Here is a 20,156-nt window from a genome sequence, read left to right as displayed (position 1 = left end):
CTGCGAATGGGATCATTCCCATAGGGATCCAGTGGTGTAAGCCTATGCAGATCGCTGGGAAATGGCGAGCACTGCAAAATTTCTCCCAGTGGGTATGTTGCTTATTATCAGACTTGTTTGCTCAGCCAGCCAAAAAAGTTTTGTTTCTGTTTACTTTTCAGAGGAGCCATAGTTGCATTTAACTGCACTTCAGATTCCTTATTTTCGTGTGCAAGATATTGAGTTTTTTTGTTGCTGTTGTTTTGTTTGGTTTTTTAACACTTGCAATGCAATTTTAGGCTGTCGCATGTCAGTTAATGAGTGCTTTAAAGAGGTTATGCATATACAATTGCCTCTAACCGGACCAATTAATGATCAGCTGTTCCAGGGATAACAGAGGCCAGAGACCGGGATCAAATGCTGCAACACTGTGAAACTGAACATAGATTCCACAAAGTGTGTAACCTGTAAATTGTCATATGACTCTGTCAGCCACTTCACCAGGAAAAGTGCTTAAAGCACTACTTAATGCAACGACTGGTCCGCCGGACCCTCCCGCTGGGCAGTCTTTAGCCGACAGTATGTGTGTACGCGCTGTCGGCGGACTGATAAGGCTGTTTCTGAATGATCCGCTCAGAAAAAGCCTTATCAGTCCGCCAACAGCGCGTACACAAACACTACTGTCAGCTGAATGCCCGCCCAGCGGGAGGATCCGGCGGACCCGTCGTTGCCGGCGGTAGTGCGTGTGTACGCACCTTAAGAGAACCAGAGATGAAGCACCCTCATGTATTTTATTAGATTTATCAGTGGGAACATGACCGTAAACACCTACCCTGCTTTTAGTTTCATTCTTCTCTGCTTAATCTGTCTGTTAACAGCTGTGATAATAATCCCCGACTGAGCATTCAGTTTAGGTTTGACCTGGAATCATTATAGCGGAGTCAGTCTTCTGTGGAGTCTTTTCAAGCCCAAGCCTGACGCCTTCTGGCTCAACTTTCCTGCTTTGCATACTCAGAGCTGATGACATGGGAGGGGCTGCTCCTGCAGAAAGAAGCTCTGAAACAGACAAGTCTGGCTGTGTGATCTGTGTGCACTGTGCAGCCAGTCATCATTATTATCTACTGTATGCAGTTTTATTTCTATGAGAGGCACTTCCTACAGGCAGCCACACAGCATACCAGAATAATAAAGTTGAAAGCACACAGATGAAAGCCTGCAGCAGCAGCCCTGCTTGACTATAGTTTCATAGAGCCTAGACAGCACATCCAGAACAGCTCATAACCTGGAAGCAGAAGGAATATGAGCTGACGGCCATATTGGATTTTCCCTGAAGCAATAATGGAAAAAACACTTAAAAAGGCACCCTATAGCGGCGAAATTATCAGGTAGAGCATTTATTCTTTACAAGCTATCGACCAATATGTTTATTTTGTGTGAATCGTTCATCTCTGGTTCCCTTTAGCACCTGTTTTACTTTTTTTTTTATTACATAACTTCTGCACAGGGAACATCTGTTTTTCTTTCTTGTTCCATAAGCTATGGCTAAGGGCTAATACTTGCCCAATATGCTTTTTTCTTTTTGTTATTGTCTGATGCCGGATTAAATAATAAACATTGGATTTTTACCACTCCCTCCGAGTGCAGATCTTTTCTTCCTTTTACACAAGCTCATCGGTGAAACCCTTGATATTTTTCAGCATTGGGTCCCTTTAAATTACTTTATCAAATTTGGAAGATAGTGGATGTACCTGTGTGAATTAGAAAGTAGACGCAAGTAATCATTTATTTATTATGAAACTGGTTACTGCACCGAGATGCCGGTAATTTACTGCTTTACATCATTGTCTGAGGAGGGGTAGATTAGTAAATCTATCAATGGAACAGATGTCTGTATTTTGCGCAGGATATAAATTATCTGTATTTCATGGGGAAAAGGCAATAAACTCATAAAACTTCATTCTTTTTCAATTAGCTTGAAGGCTGAATTATTCTACAAAATGGAAAGGTTTTGTAATACCACTTAAAGCAGAACTCTGCCCAAAATGTGTTTGTTTAGGATAGCATTGCTATTATTATTTAGTATTTATATACTGCCGACATCTTCCGCAGCGCTGTACAGAGTATATTATCTTGTCACTTATCTCTCCCTCTGAGGAGCTCACAATCTAATCCCTAGCATAGTGCTATGTATATATTGTGTAGTGTATGTATCGTAGTCTGGGGCCACTTTTATGGGGAAGCCAGTTAACTTATCTGTATGTTTTTGGGATGTGGGAGGAAACCGGAGTGCCCGAAGGAAGCCCATGCAAACACGGAGAACATACAAACTCCATGCAGATAGCGCCCTGGCTGGGATTTGAACTTGGGACCCAGCGCAGCAAGGCTAGAGTGCTATCCACTACGCCACCGTGTACGAGTCAGAATTTCTGCTAGACTGTTATTGCTGTCTGTGTCTCACTAAGACTAGAAGTGGTGACTAAGACTAGAAGTGGTGACTAAGACTGCGCAGACTTTTGCACAGGGAGGACTGTTAGATTTATATTACAGATACAATCCGTCCGCAGTTAGAGGTTTCTCCCTCCATCAGTACATCTTTTTCTTAAAATTGAGACATTTTGTTTGTTCCTATATTTATTTATTGTTTTATTTTGTCATTTGAACTCTATAATATCTTTTTATTTTTGTGTTTATATTAAAGAGGCACTGTCGTGACATATAGTGGAATGCAGTAAATTCATCAGGATACCCACTTTTATGGTAATTTTACTGGTTTCTGCATCGGAAACCCTTCCTACATCTATATATTGCTGTATATGGGTATACCCTCCCAATGATGCTTACCCTAGACTGTTTAGCTTTGCAAAATTCTCCTCCCAGAGCATTCTGGGAGACCAGGCATTATTCGCACTGAATAATAATAAAGTTTTTTTATATATTTTGCTAAATTTATTGAAGGTTATTTGTGTTCAATCGAGCCATACCCATCACTATATTTGTCTCACCTTTTTTGTCTATTATTCGCACTGACTTTGGAACTCTTGGTGAACAAACATCCCGCAGAGATCACCTGGCATGACTAAAGATGATGATACCTGTGATGAACTTCAGAATGTAAATCAGGGTGACCAAATAATGACTAAAATAATAATTTGTAAATAAATATTGTAAAAAAAAAAAAAAAGCAAATTTATTAATTTTATTTTTGCAAATTATTTCTCTTTAACCCCCTTGCCGGTCCAATTCCCGCGGCAAGGGGGCATCAGAGCACTTTTTTTTTTATTTTATTTTCTTTAAATCATGTAGCGAGCCCAGGACATCTCTGCAGCCACTCTGATCGCCTCCAGCGTTCAGAGTAAGCAGTAAAATCCCGTTCAGAACGGGATTTCCTGCTGGGCTTCCCCGGTCGCCATGGCGACGGGGCGGGATGACGTCGGGACGGCAGAGGGAATCCCGATCCACCCCTCAGCGCTGCCTGGCACTGATTGGCCAGGCTGCGCAAGGGGTCTGGAGGGGGGGGGGGGGGGCGATCAGCGGGTAGCGGCGGCGATCGAATGTTACAAGTAGCTAGCAAAGTGCTAGCAGCATGTAACAAAAAAAAATTATGCAAATCGGCCCAGCGGGGCCTGAGAAATCCTCCTGCGTAGGTTACCCCGAGCTGAGCTCAGGATAACTGGCAAGGAGGTTAAAGCAAGTCTGAAGTGTAAATAAAAAACAGATACTCACCTAAGGAGGAGGAAGGCTCTGGGTTCTATAGAGCCGTACCGGTGTCCTCGGTCCCCCACAGGCTCCGCCACTTTGGAAACACAAGAGAGTCGGCTCTGTACTGCGCAAGTGCGTGAGAGAGGATGCTTGTGCATGCGCAGTATGGAGCAGCCCGAGTACTTCCGAAGACTGCTGAAGCCCACCCAACACGGAAGAGAGCAGTCCATGACCGAACGGTCGTGGACTGCTAACAGGGGAGCCTGCGTGGGAACACGGAGAGCGGGAGGAGAATGGGAAGTCTCTATGGGACTCAGAGCCTCCCCTCTCCTTAGGTGAGTATCTATTTTTTATTTTCCCTTTAAGACAGGTTGCTTGATAAAAAATATCAAGTCCATCATTTAGTGCAGCACACAGCCCAGATATGTGTCCGGCTGTTGAAGACCTAGTAACAATACAAGTCATGGCTCCTCCTCTTCCTCAGCAACCTTACTTCATGTGGCATGCGCCTTCAGCACACAACATTGCAACTGCTGGAAGTTCTGAACGTCACCAACTTTCAGTAGTTGCCTGACCTAAGTGTTCTACTTTCACTGACACCTTCACATTGCCTTACCCACCCATACAGCAGCCTTACCACTGATAACATTTGCCTGGCTTGTCTAATTTTTCCAACCTGATACCATTTTTCCATTTTGTATGCATTTTAAAATGAAACCACTGAGGGCCGTGTTACCTTGTTTTACCACAGGGTAATGCAATGCAAGTGTATGGGGCCTTTTACACTTACTGCGGTGTGTTGCGCCGGAAGCTTCCGAATTGCCACTGAGGCCAACACAAAGTCTGCAGCGCGTTACCATATGACTTCCGTGGTGGAAGTCATTGGAGTCACAGGAATTTAATCATCAGGAGCACAGTACGGCACACCTGGGCTTATGAAGGGAATCCCAGTGAAGTATGTTATTGAGCAGGGGGGGGGGGGGGGGGGAGCAACGCTATGCATGTGACTGTCAGCACACTTTGCCATAAGGTCATATGTTTGTCATTTTTTGCATTTCAGTGGTATGCAGCAGGAGCATTGCATCCCCACAGCAACACAAAAAAAGTGTAAAACCGGCTTAAAGTGAAATTGCTGCAGATTTGGATTGGCCAAATTCCAGGCTTGTGCACAAATTGTAATAACAATTGTATGAAGCTGGAAAAATGTGCAATTCATTGATAATCTCTAGTAGAGACGTTTACATTGCCTGGTTACAGTACATTTCCTCCACTGATGTTATGGCAGTTTTTATGATGCTTTCCTTTTCTTTTTACATGCTGGTTAAGCTGTTGGCTTATTTAATTACATCTTTTAGTGGAATTGTAACACCTTCGGAGCTTTTCCTGATTCAATGCTTAATTTACTTTGTGCTCAGCTGCGTCCGTGTGTTTACTCTTTATGTAAGGCTGGACCTAGTTCACACAGCGCCTTCACTTGTGAGGTGATTGATTTGTGACATCATATCTAACAAACATGATGTAAAACATAGATACGTAAAGCGAAAGTGGCAGTTTAAAATCTAGGTAAAAATTCTGCTTTTATTCCAAAAATTAAAAGGACAACAGTCCATTACAGCAACAGCCAAGAGAGAGAGGAAGAAATTACACACTAGGGCAGAGGTCGACAGCTGTTTCGCACCAAGACAGTGGAGCTTCCTCAGGACACTGATGTAAAACATATTATCAGTTTGCAAAGCACACATTTCTTATTTGAACGCTGAAGGAAAAGTCACTTGTTAATTAGAGATTTGTTGGTAAATAATCATGAAATTGATAAAGTATCACATCAGCACGGTAAATTAGCCTCCAATGGTCCATTCCCAGAGCTTATTGCGTGTAATAAGACCTGTGTCTCATAAATTATCTCCACTGTCTGCTTGGCATTACAGCACTTCTGTAGCTGTTCTAAACTGGAAATAAAATGAATAGTAATGGAGACTTTAAAGCTTTTATTTTTCCATTTTAAAGTGATCCAAACAAGTGCCAGAGGAAGAGAGGAGGTCAGTGTAATCTTTTTTTGTGTTTTTTTTTTCTATCCGAAGACATTACTTAAATGATGTGACATGATGAGGTAGACATGTGTATATGCAGTGCTAAGCATACAAATAAGTATGCTCTGTACCTTTTTTTCTTTCTCTGCCTGAAAGAGTTAAAAAATCAGGTATGGAAGTAAGGGCGCGTTTCCACTTGAGCGGAAACCGCCGCGAATCCGCAGAGTCTCCCCGCAGGCGAATACTGCGGGGAAACTCTGTCATAGGGTGCAATGGTAACGCCGGCCGTATCGCTACCGCTAGCGATTCGGCCAGCTTTTACATCCGAATCGGCGCGGGAGGCTGTGGATCCCATAGCCGTGCATGGCACGGCTGATGGGATTCGTGTTCTTTCCCTGCAGACCCGGAAGAGCCGTCTCGCGTCTCGCAGACGCACGCCGCTCTAGTGGTATCGCGTCCTAACAGTTTCTGACCAGGTCAGCACTATAGTGTAACCCTCACTGATAAGGAATTACAGCCAAAACACTTTTCTGGCAGAAAATAGCTTCTGATAGCAGGAAAGAGATAAAAAAAATGTCAGTTTATAGATTTTAGCTAGTGTACTTTATAGATTTTAGCTCTGGCATACTTCAATGAATGTGTCACTAAGCATAGACTATGAAACAGTAAAAACTTAATACATAGTGTAATTTTATTAATCATGTGTATGTACTTGTAAATGTATGTATTTTGTACGTGTAATATACTTTTTGGCCACAAGATGGCGCTAGTGAACACTCGGTATAGGAAGTGTTCACCTTTTTTTTTTTTTTTTTTTACACTTTATTTGTTACATTTCCTGTTTTTGTGAATGGATGTAGCCGCTGTTCGCGGTCAAGTCCATTCACTCCAGGCATTGCGATTGGGTAGCACGGGATCCCGACGGAAACGGCGCACACGGCGGTAGCAGCGGCGGGAACGCGCGACGTATTAAAACGTCATGTTGCCTTTAATAGGGTAAAGCATGACGTTTCAATACGTTAGGATGCCACTAAATGGTTAATGATTACAGTGAAGGGGAAGTAGCAACCGAGTGTTGGTTACCAGGGCCATTAATACTTCATCTTTCTGAATAAATAAAGCCTTATCTAGACTTTCCAACAGCGGGGAGGTATGTGCAGTGCCTGGCCTGGTAAAGCTTGTAATCGTAAGGCAAGCTATATGCACCATTGGGGTAAAAAAGTAGGTGTTCCCCGTGCTGCGGTTTCAAGAGTTTTGAGTGAAGTTCCATAGAGGTACTACTATCTAGTAATACCAGCTTGTAAGCAAATTTAATGTGCAATTTATATGTATGCTACTTGGAAGTGGGCCTATCCAAATCACTTAGGGCTTGATTCACAAAGCGGTGCTAACTGTTTAGCACAGGTGTGCTAAACAGTTACCGCAAAGTGCCGCGATTCATGCGGTCGCGGCATTTTGCGCGCGCAAAAGTCCGCGAACGGCACTTCACGTGCTAACTGTTTAGCACACCCGTGCTAAACAGTTAGCACCGCTTTGTGAATCAAACCCTTGCTGTTAGTTTTGATTGACCCAATTATTGCCTGCATTCAATTTGTATTAAAGGGAACCTGAGGTGAGAGGGTTATATTTCCTGTTAAACAATGCACATTGTCTGGCTGTCCTGCCGATCATCTGTCGCTAATATTTTTAGCCATAGAATCTGAACAAGCAGCAGATCAGATGTTGATGATGACTGAAGTTTGACTGGATTAGCTGCATGCTTATTTCAGGTGTCTTTATTAGAGACTGATAATTTCAGAAAGATCAGCACGACAGCCAAAGCAACTGGTAGGCCCTAATCCCACTGTGGCACTTTTTGCCGGTGAGCTGCACTTTGCTGATCGCCGGTGATCAGCAAAGCGATACTGCATGAGTAATCCTATGGGATTACTCTCACTGCAGCAATAGTGGCAATAATAGCATCTCATTGATCCTATCTAAAGTTTGTGTAAGATTTTTGGAATCTTGCCTGAAGGAATGTATAAATAACAGACATGGAACCAGGTAAAGACATGGCATGTAGGCCCAATACAATGGTTACTACTAGTTTGCCCCCCCCCCCCCCCCCATCTGTCCTTTAAAAGAAGTATTATGCAATGCATGGATGATAATTGGAAGTGATAATTGGAAGTGCTGTAGCTTCATTCCCTGGTTCCTGTCACTATTCTTATATTTTTGTTGCAGTTTGGATGGCATGGTTTAAAAACAGTACCTTTTACATGGGATGAATGTGACAACACCTGCCAATCCCATCTTACTATGCCACAGTTGCCATTCAGGTCCCACCCACTAGGGGCTTTTGAAGGCGATTGCACTGTGAGAAAAGAAGTTGTTTAAAACGGATCCGAGATGAAAAACTAACTATAACAAGTAACTTGTCTATATAATATATCTAAAGTTTAGATAGTTTACACAGCAAATGGAGCTGCAAACAGCTTCAATAGAATATGATTATTTCTTCCTGTGATACAATGACAGCAGCCATGTTGTTTGTAAACATTACACATAGGTAAGCTTATCTGCATCTTCAGCACTAAGCCTTTGAAAAAACCGTAATCCCCCCTCCTCCTCCTTCCTCCCCTCTGCCTCTGAAATCTCTGGCTAGTAAAACTTTCCTCTCCTCCTGCCCAGACTGAGCTCCCATGAGCCCCTGCTACTGTCTGAAAATGCCAAAGCTTTCTGAAAGGCTGTGGGCGAGGTTTGTTTAGTTTATAGTGAATTAGAGTATTAAAACAAAAACAAGAATGTATTTGGCTTAAGGAATGCCCTATAAACCATAGGAAAGGAACACAATTATGCAATGAGTAAAAGTTCATCTCGGATCCACTTTAAAGGATACCCCAACTGAAATGTGACATGATGAGATAGACATGTGTATGTACAGTGCCTAGCACACAGATAACTATGCTGTGTTCCTTTTTTATTTTTCTGCCTGAAAGAGTTGAATATAAGGTATGCAAGTGGCTGACTCAGTCCTGACTCAGACAGGAAGTGACTACAGTGTGACCCTCACTGATAAAAATTTCCAACTATAAAACACTTTCCTAGCAGAAAATGGCTTCTGAGAGCAAGAAAGAGGTAAAAAAGGGGAATTTCTTATCAGTGAGGGTCACACTGTAGTCACTTCCTGTCTGAGTCAGGACTGAGTCAGCCACTCACATACCTGATATTTAACTCTTTCAGGCAGAGAAAGAAAAAAAGGAACACAGCATAGTTATCTGTGTGCTAGGCACTGTACATACGCATGTCTATCTCATTATGTCACATTTCAGTTGGGGTATCCTTTAAGATTGGATGATGTGCCCATACATGATTGAATCTCAATTGTTTGCCCAATTGGTAAACATCAATTTAGCACTGGAAATCTGCTGCTGCCACTCTCCAGATTAAAACGAGGTGCATAGTCCTCGGAACTAGCTATTCCTAAAATGAGGAAAAGGTTATTTGCAACCAAACAAGCCAAATCCAGCAATTTATAATAAGAAACAATACGGTAGTGTACATTTTCTGAGGACGGAGTTCTTGCATGGAATAGAATAATCAGGTAACTAGGGCAAAAACTGGAACAATTACAGTGTTTGTTTTATTATATAAACTATACACAAATATATACATTATAACTGCCAAACAAATATATCTAGCAAAACCCTCTTATCTGGCAGAGGGACACAATGCTGATAAGGTTTCAGTGCTGGAAAGTTCAATGGGTCAGTACTTCTGTTTTGCAGCTGTATTAAGCAGATTTTACATCACAGTCCTGACTGCTGTTTGTAATGCAGTCTTTAAATGAAGCCCTTAAAGCGGATCCAAGATGAAAAACTAACTACAACAAGTAACTTGTCTATATATCTTATCTAAAGTTTAGCTTTAGTTTACACAGCAAATCTGGCTGCATACAGCTACAACAGTTTATGATGATTTATTCTTGTGATACAATGAGAGCGGCCATGTTCTGTTTGTCATCATTACACAGGTAATCTGCAACAGCATCTCCACCACTCAGCCTGTGAAAAATTCACTCCCCCCTCCCCTCTGCCTCTGAAATCTCTGGCTAGTAGCCTCCTCTTTCTCCTGCCCAGACTGAGCTCCCATAAGCCCTTGCTACATGGGTCTGAGTGCCTTGGCGTTTTGGAGAAGCTGTGGGTGAGGCTTATTTAGTTTATAGGGAATTATAGTATTAAAACAAAGAAAAAAGGTATTTGGCTTGAGGAATGCCCTATAAACTATATGTAAGGAACACAATTATGCAATGAATAAAAGTTCATCTCGGATCCACTTTAAACTGAAAATAAAACTATAAAGCTCTGTTTTATGTTACTTATGTTCTATTTACCTTTAGCAAAACTCTGCGGAAGATGTCAGCACTGTATACATACTAAATAATAATAATGCCATACGTTTATTTGCACCTCAGGTTTGTTTTAAGCTCAATTCTTATGTATAGAAGCTTTGTAAAAATGCATTGTTTCCTGCACCAGGGCTCTGCAGCTTTATAGCTGCTCAAATGGGGTGTTGAATTAAAATTAGGACATGACCATTATTCATGTGTTGTGCCTTCCGCAGCTCCGAATATAGGTATCCTATTTATTAAAACATGATTCAGGGACACACAAATTGCTGATGATCTGGGGCAGCAATGTTGACATTTCCCAGCAGTCTCTTGGCATGTCACCAAATTAACTTTGGCAAATAGACTGGTCTTAAGGTGGAAATCTGTCTCACTTGACAATAGCTGCATATATGTCTGCAGGCATTGCGACCTGGTGAAGGTCAGCTACCCCTGAGCAAGTTTGGCTTGAGCGACGTGTCTATTATAACGCTGCAATACAGAATGTTTTGGGAAACAGAGATGTCAATCATCATGGGTCTGTGTCCCAGGAGTCACTGCAAAATGAACAACCGTTCTGTTTCCCAAGAGGTCCTACAGCAGCTTCACTCCTGTATTGTCAGTCTGACTAGATCAAAATGAATCAATGAGCCAATAGATTTTAGCAAAGCAGATGTGAGAATCCTGTACGGCTCATCTGATGAAGAAATACAGGACCTTGCATGCCCTTTCAGTCAGGCAATGTTTGATTTTGCAGTAGTCATAGTTGACACCATGCGTGGCTGTGACACGTCACATGAGGTAATGTATGTGTTATAATTTCCTTGCAATAATAGTTGTCCCAGTGTGACAATGGTTCTGCCTTGTACACTGGCATATTTTATTTTAGGTAATGGTAGTAGTCAGCTGATCTCATATGTCACTTTAAAGTAGCAGGGACAGCCATACTATCCCAGGGGGAAAATTAAACACTTATATAAGAAGATAAATACTTGTTTTAAGTACATAACATGTATTGTACTGTCCACATTTTAATTTAAGTGAATTTTATATAGTTAATAAAGAGAAAACTGTTCAAGGCACTTTCCATCTTTACTGCCTCTGACTGAAGCCAATCATGATGTCATTTCCTCCCTTACTCTTTTTTTTCATATTAGCTTGCTTTGTAAACAAATGTGGTACAGATGGTATTTAAAGGATACCACAGCCCATAGGCTGTGGTAAAATAAATGCTGCTATGCGTAGGAAAAAAAAGGACATACTCACCACTTCCCTCGCTCCCTGCCGCCGGCCCCCCGCTCAGTTCCCACAGCTGCCGATACCAGCCAACTCTCTTGACCTCTGACCGGTAGGGATGCTCATTTGGATTCCGCGGAAATGCAATTTCCGAAATTCCGATCGGAAATTGCATTTTTGCATTGGAATGCGGAAATCGGTAATGCAAGTGCGGTAGGCGGATTTCCGCCAGAAATTGCGGAAATTTCCGCCGGAAATCGCGGAAATTCCACCCGACTTTAACATCGATTTTCTCAAAAACTATAAGGTCTTTTTGAAAACTTTGGTATTTCTAGGACTTACGGGGGCTTTGCTATTAACCGCTAAAGTCTGCGGATTTTTACTGTAATGTAAAATGCAGAAAATCTGCATCTGCCTATTTTCTGCATTTTACATTACAGTAAAAATCTGCCGAATTTAGCGGTTAATAGCAAAGCCCCCGGTAAGTCCTAGAAACACCAAATTTTCAGGGTTTATTAAACAGAATCTTCTGAACAAGATGCAAAAAAAAAGTTTTCAAAAAGACCTTATAGTTTTTGAGAAAATCGATGTTAAATTCGGGCGGAATTTCCACGATTTCCGGCGGAAATTCTGCATTGGAATGCGGAAATTGGTAGTGGAAAGCGGAATCGGTAATTGGCATTGGCGGAATGCGGATTTACCGCGGAATCGGGAATTGGCATTTCCGACCATCCCTACTGACCGGGATGCGCAGCGCAGTATGTCCTATTATCTTCCCTTCTGCCGTCGCATCATGGCGGCAGAAGAACGGACACTCCTCCGCCTCCTCCCTTCCCAGCGTGTGCGTTCCACTATAAAGCTAGCGTGACATGCTAGCTGGAGTTGCGCTGGGAGCGGCGATTTGGAGAGAGAGCAGAGGGGGGAGTAAGTTGGGATGGACGGGGAAGCCGGCACTATCAATAACAAAGTGCCCGCTTCCCCCCAAGTTGGTTTGCTGACATGCTGATCCTTTGGCTTTCACTAGTTGGAAACCCTCACGTGTAACACGCACATCAGGGGAATCATGTTGTCGCAATACTCAACCTGAATAGTTGATCTGGATCATTGATTCAGAAAGTATAGGATCAGCAAAACAGCCAGGCGAGTAGCATTTTTACAAAGAGCCATGGGTTTACCCAGTACTGCTTTAGGTCTCCTCTACATTGTCCATTTTTGTGTAAAAAGTTAAAAACAACTTCCTTTAAAACATGTATTGCAAAGGTTTCAGAAGACCTTCTAAATAGATTTTAGGATGCATCATAAATTATAACTGGCTACAGACTGAGTTGGGAAAGTAATGTTAATAACGAAATGACTGAATAGTTTAATTATAACTGCAATATCAGGTTTTAATGAATGGACTGTAACACTTTAAAGTCTAGGAGGCATCAACATGAGCCAGATTCTTGCAAAGAACCAACAGAGCCATGGAAGCAGTCTTGCTGCCATATGCTATTTACCACCAGTCTTGACCTGCTAATTCCTTATTATTAACAAGTATGTTCTTGGAAGTTTTCTTCAAAATCTAGACCTGCTAATTGCTGACTAGCTACAGGCCTCAAAATAACCTATAAACCATTATCATTAAGCCAGTCAAAGACTGGATCACTATCAGACCATAGTGTTCTTTAGGTTCATATTGGCAGAATTGGTGCTACATGCCACAGCCCTGTCTTAGCCTACTACTGTCAGCATCCTAAATCAGGTATGAGCTTCTCTTAATAAATAGTAGGCCGCCAAGTTCCTGCACCATGTGGTCTCCAAAAAATTAGGCTCTCCATGTTTATGAAGTTGAACAGCACTGTTCTAGACCAGTGTATCCCGATACTGCCCTCAAAGACCACCAACAGTGCATGTTTTACAGTAATCCACTAACATTCACCGGTGGGGTAATTATTGTCCCTGCAGACCCGATTAACTACCCCTGTGGATTACCACAAAACATGCACTGTTGTTTGACTTTGAGGACAATGTTTGCAAACCCTGTTTTACGCTACTGGCAGCTCACCCTGCAAATTTTTTTTCCTTAATCTCCTCATTCTTTGGATTTCTTAATTTGTATTTGAAGTCGACATATTTGAGCGGGGTTTTCTATATGGGAAGTGGCGGGGGGGGGGGGAGATGTACGTAGATGGAACATCAAGCATTTGGTTAGTAATATGCTTTGTTTTGTTTTACCGAGTTGCCAGATTTTTTCAGGTCATTTGCTTTCAGAAACCTATGTTTACACATGCTGGATTTTATCCTCTCCCGGATGTTGGTAATTGAAATCTACGCTCTGTTTGGGACCTGCTATCGCTGCCAGGGTGTAGATTTCAATTACCGAGCTGAACGCACCCACCATTTGCGCCGCTCTCCTGTCGCTGCAGCCAATTCGCTCTGCCGTCGCTATGACAGCAGAGCTCCATAAGCCAGTCTGGAGCCAATTTAGTTGGCTCCTGACCCTGCGAGCACTGTGAGCCAATCACATTGGCTCGCAATGCTCACAGGGTCAGGAGCCAATGAAATTGGTTCCTAACCTGCTCACAGAGCTCTGCTGTCATAGGGACTGCAGAGCAAGTGTGCTTCAGCGATGGGAGAGCGGCATGAACGCCGAAAGAGACAGGTCTGTGTGGTGTTACGTTGGTGAGCCCATTTTTGTACCAGAAGTCTCTGGTCCTTAAAGGGAACCTGTACTGAGTAAAATTATTTAAAATAAACACATGAGGTATCTTCAAATGAACATTATATAGTTTCCTTGCCATCAGTTCCTCTCAGAAGCTCACCATTTTCATCTGACAATGATCCCTTCCAGTTCTGACAACATTTTGTCAGAACTGAAATATATCAGTTGCTGTCAGTTATATATCAGTTGCTATCAGTTATAGCTGAGTGGACAACTGATATGGCCGGTAATGTCCATGTTTCCCTATGGCTCAAGTGGACAATGTTACAGTTTAACAGTGTGCTGACCAGAAAGCTGTTATGGGTAATGGCCATTTTCAAAATGGAGGACGGAGAATTCCAGTGATCGCAGTGGACAAACAGGAAGCAGGAGAGGAGAAAGAGATTGATGAGTAGACTACACAGGAGGTATGCATGACGTGTGTAGATTTATTTTGACTTTTAATTTTCAGTTCAGGTTTTCTTTAAAGAGGAACTCCAGGGAAATTATGTAATAAAAAAAAAGTGCTTCATGTTTACAATACTTATGTATAAATGATTTAGTCAGTGTTTGCCTATTGTACAATCTTTTAAATCCCTGATTTACATTCTGACATTTATTACATGGCATTTTTACTGTTGGCAGGTGATGTAGCTGCTGCATGCTTTTTTGGCAGTTAGAAACAGCTGTAAACAGCTATTTCCCACAATGCTACAAGGTTCACAGACAGGAAACTGCCAAGAGTACCACGGTCCTCAGAGTTTCTTGTGGGAGGGGTTTCACCACAATATCAGTCATACAGCGCCCCCTGATGGTCTGTTTGTGAAAAGGAGGGATCAGCTACTGATTGGGATAAAGTTCAGTTCTTGGTCGGAGTGGTTAATGGAGGTTACAGGTAGGTTTCATTGTCAAGCTGTATTTCAAGAGAAGTATATAACTTGGTCTATTAGAACTGAGTTCATTTTACCCGTTCCGAACAGTGTTCCTCATGTACGACCTTGTCAGTTTTGTCACCATTTCTTTATCTTCCACGTGTTTATTTTTTTCTTTCATGCCTCTGGGAAAAAAAGCACACAATACATTATCAGTGTTTCGAAAAAGTGAAATGATTGTTATTATGTGGAAGTTGTTACTGAATCAGAGCAACTTGTCCAGCTGTGTGCAAACCTACTTATTTCTTCATTTTCCCAGAACTCCTCAGGAGCATTGCTTTTTACCGCTGGAAATCCTGTTCTGATTAGAAGTTTTTCTTGCACCAAGCACCCTGGGTCTTTGATCACAGACTGTTCTCTCACACGGTAGATGCTGCATCTCCTTCCCCCTTCCTTCCACTTCCCACCACCTTCCAAAGTAATCATTGCAGTTTACGCTGTTTTTGCCAAATGCATTTTTTAGCTGTTCTCACAAGGTAGCTGCGAGGGGATCGTCATTCTAAATGACTTTTATTTTAATCTATCCAGCACACAGGGAGGGAGCTGGACCAACGTGCAATCATTGTTCCCGCCTCTTGGGACCCGTGCTGTTTTATGTTTAATGCTGTCATAACTAGGATTTGGCTGCAAGACGCTCAGGAGATAAAATACTACTACTTAGAGCCCAGGAAAAATTGGTATCCGGAAAGCTTAAGGCATGCGACACCTCTCTTTGTGAATAATACATGTTTGTGGGCTAAATTTGTACTTTTACTAAATCGTGGGCAAAATTTATATATTTAGCTCCTCTTCCTGGACTGGCAGCCGTTTGTCTGCTCAACCAGTAACCAATTTTGAAAAGATGGAGTGAATTGATATCAGGGGTGGGCATGGGAGTGGTTGCCACAGTAGTGGCCCAATGGTACAAGCCTATAATTACTGCTGGGAACCGACCATGGTCCTACCTTCGGCAGTGTCCTCAGAGGTAATAGGCTTGCTCTGCTTCCGCAGTATTCCTGCACTGTGGTATTTATCCTCATGCACACTTCTTATTTGTTTGGATGTTATCACTGGGAATCAAAGGACATGCAGCCATTTTGTACCGTGACCAAGCTACTGGCTAAAACTGATGCCAGTCAGGGGGAATGCAAGGGAAGAAGCCACTTTCATGGAAATTTAGTAAACTGGTCCTCTTTTTACTTACAAAAAAACAGGTCCCTAAAGTATACTTTTTACGTATTATAGATGTTCTTATTTTGCTATTGGCAGATAGTGTTCATTTTTATATTCTTAGATAAATATTCTGTTCTCCCTGTAACTTAGGAAAATCAGCTTCTGTTTTTTTGTTGTTTTTTTTCTCCCCCTTTTTTCCCTTTCCTTCTAACTCAGCTCTTATATCATATGCCCAACCATTTAATACAAGCTTCACCGCAGCCCTCTTGGGTCAGGTAACTGTTTTGCATCATTGTTGGTTTATCGCTTAATCAATGAAATCTTTATTTTTCTTCTTCCTTTCATCCCTCCCTCCAGCTTTAACCTCCCTGGCGGTAAGCCCGTGCTGAGCACGGGCTATCCCGCCGGGAGGCACCACTCAGGCCCCGCTGGGCCGATTTGCATAATTTTTTTTTTTGCTGCACGCAGCTAGCACTCTGCTAGCTGCGTGCAGTGCCCGAACGCCGCCACTACCCGCCGATCCGCCGCTAAACGCGTCGCCGCAGCCGCCCCCCCCCCCCCCCAGACCCCATGCACTGCCTGGCTAATCAGTGCCAGGCAGCTCTGTGGGGTGAATCGGACTCCCCTTTGACGTCACGACGTCGGTGACGTCATCCCGCCGCGTCGCCATGGCGACGGGGGAAGCTCTCCAGGAGATCCCGTTCTTTGAACGGGATCTCTTGATCTCCGATCGCCGACGGCGATCGGAGGGGCTGGGGGGATGCCGCTGAGCAGCGGCTATCATGTAGCGAGACCTCGTCTCGCTACATGAAGAAAATTTTTTTTTTTAAAAAAAACGTATTTGCTGCCCCCTGGCGGATTTTGACAAACCGCCAGGAGGGTTAAAAGAGAAAGTTGTAGTAAGGCAAAAAAGCAAAACAACAACAACAACAAAAAAACACAAAGGAAAAAAGAAAAGAAAAAAACCAAAGGCAAATGATCACCAAAGTTAGTGATTACACAAGTCTTAGGCTATTCCCTAACTCCTACAAATACGCTTCATATGATACAAAATTTAAGCTAGAACCATCTATACTCCACCTCTTCATACTTCACCTCTTCATACTTCACATACATATTTGACTTAAAAACACACTCTACTGAATATACATACTCACTTTTCCATTCGTTATGCTCCAAACATTCCATTAGTTTATTTTCATTCTCCCCTATCAATCACTCTCCGAATCACATAATCATGCTTAGTATTGTCCCAAGAGGATCTAATTGCATTTAGTTTATTAGATAATGACCCCTCTTCCATCTAATTGCATTTAGTTTATTAAATAATGACCCCTCTTCCATACGTCCAGTGCAGTCCTCAAGGGTACAGGGTAACGCACCAATCCAGTCCTCCAAGGTTGGAGTAACAACTTCTCTCCATCTCTGCACAATCAGTCTTTTGGCCACCAAAACCTCTATTGCTTTTAATGAGGGGCTACCGGTTTCATCCCCTAACCCAAGAATCACCGCTTTACTGTCCAGGTCTTTAAAAGGTTTATTGTCATCCCTGCCGAAAGATATTATGACAGTCCACAGCTTTTTTTTTATTTCGGGGCATGCCTAGAATATATGAGTTAGAGTACCGCTTCTGTTTTTTGAGCTGAAGGTCCTGGTTCTTCCGCTTTCAGTTTTCCAATAGCTACTCAGCTGAAGGTCCTGGTTCTTCTGCTTCAAGAAAACCGGAACTGAACATTAAAAGTCAAAATTAACATACACAAGTCATCCTTACCTCCTGTGTAGTCTACTCCTCAATCTATTTGTCCTCTCCTGCATCCTGTTTGTCCACTGTGATCAATGGAATTCTCCGTCCTCCATTTTGAAAATGGCTATTACCCCATAACAGCTGCCTGGTCAGCACACTGTTAAACAGTAACATCGCCCACTTGAGCCATAGGGAAACATGGACACATCAGTTCTCCTCTCAGCTGTAACTGATGGCAACTGATATATAACTGACAGCAACTGATATAATTTAATTCTGACAAAATGTTGTCAGAACTGGAAGGGACACTGTAAGAAGAAAATGGTAAGCTTCTGAGAGGAACTGATGGCAAGGTAACTATGTATTGTTCATTTGAAGTTACCTCATGTGTTTATTTTAAATAATTTTACTCAGTACAGGTTCTCTTTCAGTTTTCCAATAGCTACTTAGCTGACGGTCCTGGTTCTTCCGCTTCAGTTTTCCAATAGCTACTTAGCTGACGGTCCTGGTTCTTCCGCTTTCAGTTTTTCCAATAGCTACTTAGCTGGTATTTTTTCAGAGAGCTAATATTATTACCGGTATTCCCTCATAAGAGTCTCCGCTATCTGGTTAGAGTGTAAAAGTATTTTTGGTTTGTTTGTTTTTTTACAGAGAAAGGAGATACAATTGTACCATGGGTCTCTGTGGAGGAATTATCTATATTTGTTGCACAGAGCAACCAGTCATGGTTCTTGTTTCAGTTACAAATCAGCTGTGCAAAATGACAGTTGGAAGCAGAACAAATATTGCAGGGGATACAACAGTAAAGGTGCCCACTAATGGTGCAATCTTGATTGTGCAATCTTACCACTTTTATGTTATATGCATTCAGAGTATATTCACTGTGTTTGCCCTTCTACTACATAGATGTGGTAAGATTTTACAATCAAGATTGTATCATTGATGGATACCTGTGTCTGAGCTTTAAAGGACACCTGAGCTGAGAGGCATATGGAGGCTGCCATATTTATTTCCTTTTAAGCAATACCAGTTGCCTGGCTGTCCTGCTGATCCTCTGCCTCTAATACTTTTGGAAATCAGGTGTTTGTTACCAGATTGTCAGATCTGACTACTTTCGCTGCATGCTTATTTATGGTGTTATTCAGACACCACTGCAGCCAAATAGACCAGCAGCACTGCCAGGCAACTGGTATTGTTTAGCAGGAAATAAATATGGAAGCCTCCAGTCCATGTCACTCTTGCTTCAGATTCCCTTTAATATTACCTAAGTGGTTTATCTAGTCAGCTTTGCTGCTAGTTCCCAGGGAACAGACTGATGTGTTGAAATACTTGGTGGACATGTCTAGAAACAATTGCGTCATCTCCAAAGACGATAAAACGAACGAGTTCTGAGTAGAGCTATAGCCGATCATAGTTCAGACGTCTGGAGATAATCAGACAGGCCTGTCACCGCATCATTCAGGCTCATTTCGTTATATACAGCCATTAAAGGACACCCGAGGTGAAAATAAACTAATGAAAAAAAACAATTGTATCTATCTTCCGTCTCCTAAAAATTACTTAAGATATTCCACAGTTTAATTTTATATTTAAATCTATTTTAATAAATTAAATCAAGTTTTTACAGTTTTATTGTTTTTGCTCAATGACACATTCATTGAAATATGCCAGAGTTAAAAATCTATGAACTATTGATCCTTTTTATCTCTTTCCTGCTCTCAGAAGCCATTTTCTGCTAGGAAAGGGATTTATAGTTGTAATTTCTTATCAGTGAGGGTCACACTGTAGTCTGACTCTGTCCTGACCCAGACAGGAACTGCCACTTACATACCTGATGTTTAAGGGAACACAGCACGGTTATTTGTGTGCTAAGCACTGTACATACCCATATTTATCTCATCATGTCACATGTCACCTCGGGTATCCTTTAAAGATGTAGGGATGGCTGCTTTTACTAAACTTTCAAAGCAGATTGCAAGTGAGGGAGAAAATATACTAAAGTTACAGTGATAACCGATAGGATGCGGGAGGATACTTGTGTATATACAGCTCTTTGGAACGCTAATTGACTAATTACCAACCATCTACCCCTTCCCAAACCCAGACAAAGCCTATTGTTGCTTAACTCTTCATATTGCACAGAAAGCTGCTGCTGAGCTTCACGCAAATCTTCCGAGACGCTGTTTCATCCTTGCGTTACTCGTTCTTCTTTCCTCTAAGACTCCTGGAACGATCGTCTCGCCTTATTCACCGCAGCCAAATGTTTAGCCATCTGTGAGCCCCTATCAGCTGCGGCAAACCATTAACGGTCTTTATCTAATTAATTATCTGGGAA

General features: G+C 42.2%; 1 protein-coding gene across 3 annotated transcripts in view; it reads left to right on the top strand.

Moving 5' to 3' along the window:
• The window catches only part of CHCHD6 (coiled-coil-helix-coiled-coil-helix domain containing 6), a 418,276-nt gene that overhangs the window by 323,144 nt on the left and 74,976 nt on the right, over window positions 1–20,156 (top strand). The window contains exon 9 of one of the 3 annotated variants that reach the window (XM_068251582.1): window positions 5,686–5,717. The exons of the other annotated variants lie outside the window; for them this stretch is intronic. Within the exon in view, the coding sequence (XP_068107683.1) occupies window positions 5,686–5,688 (3 nt within the window). The 3' untranslated portion in view covers window positions 5,689–5,717. The remainder of the gene's footprint in view (window positions 1–5,685; window positions 5,718–20,156) is intronic. 3 annotated transcript variants of the gene reach the window in all.

This window comes from Hyperolius riggenbachi, chromosome 9 (genome assembly GCF_040937935.1).
Source record: "Hyperolius riggenbachi isolate aHypRig1 chromosome 9, aHypRig1.pri, whole genome shotgun sequence".
Taxonomy (NCBI): domain Eukaryota; kingdom Metazoa; phylum Chordata; class Amphibia; order Anura; family Hyperoliidae; genus Hyperolius; species Hyperolius riggenbachi.
The sequence above is the reverse complement of the archived record's forward strand: the minus strand, read 5'-3'. Positions and strand labels throughout refer to the sequence as shown.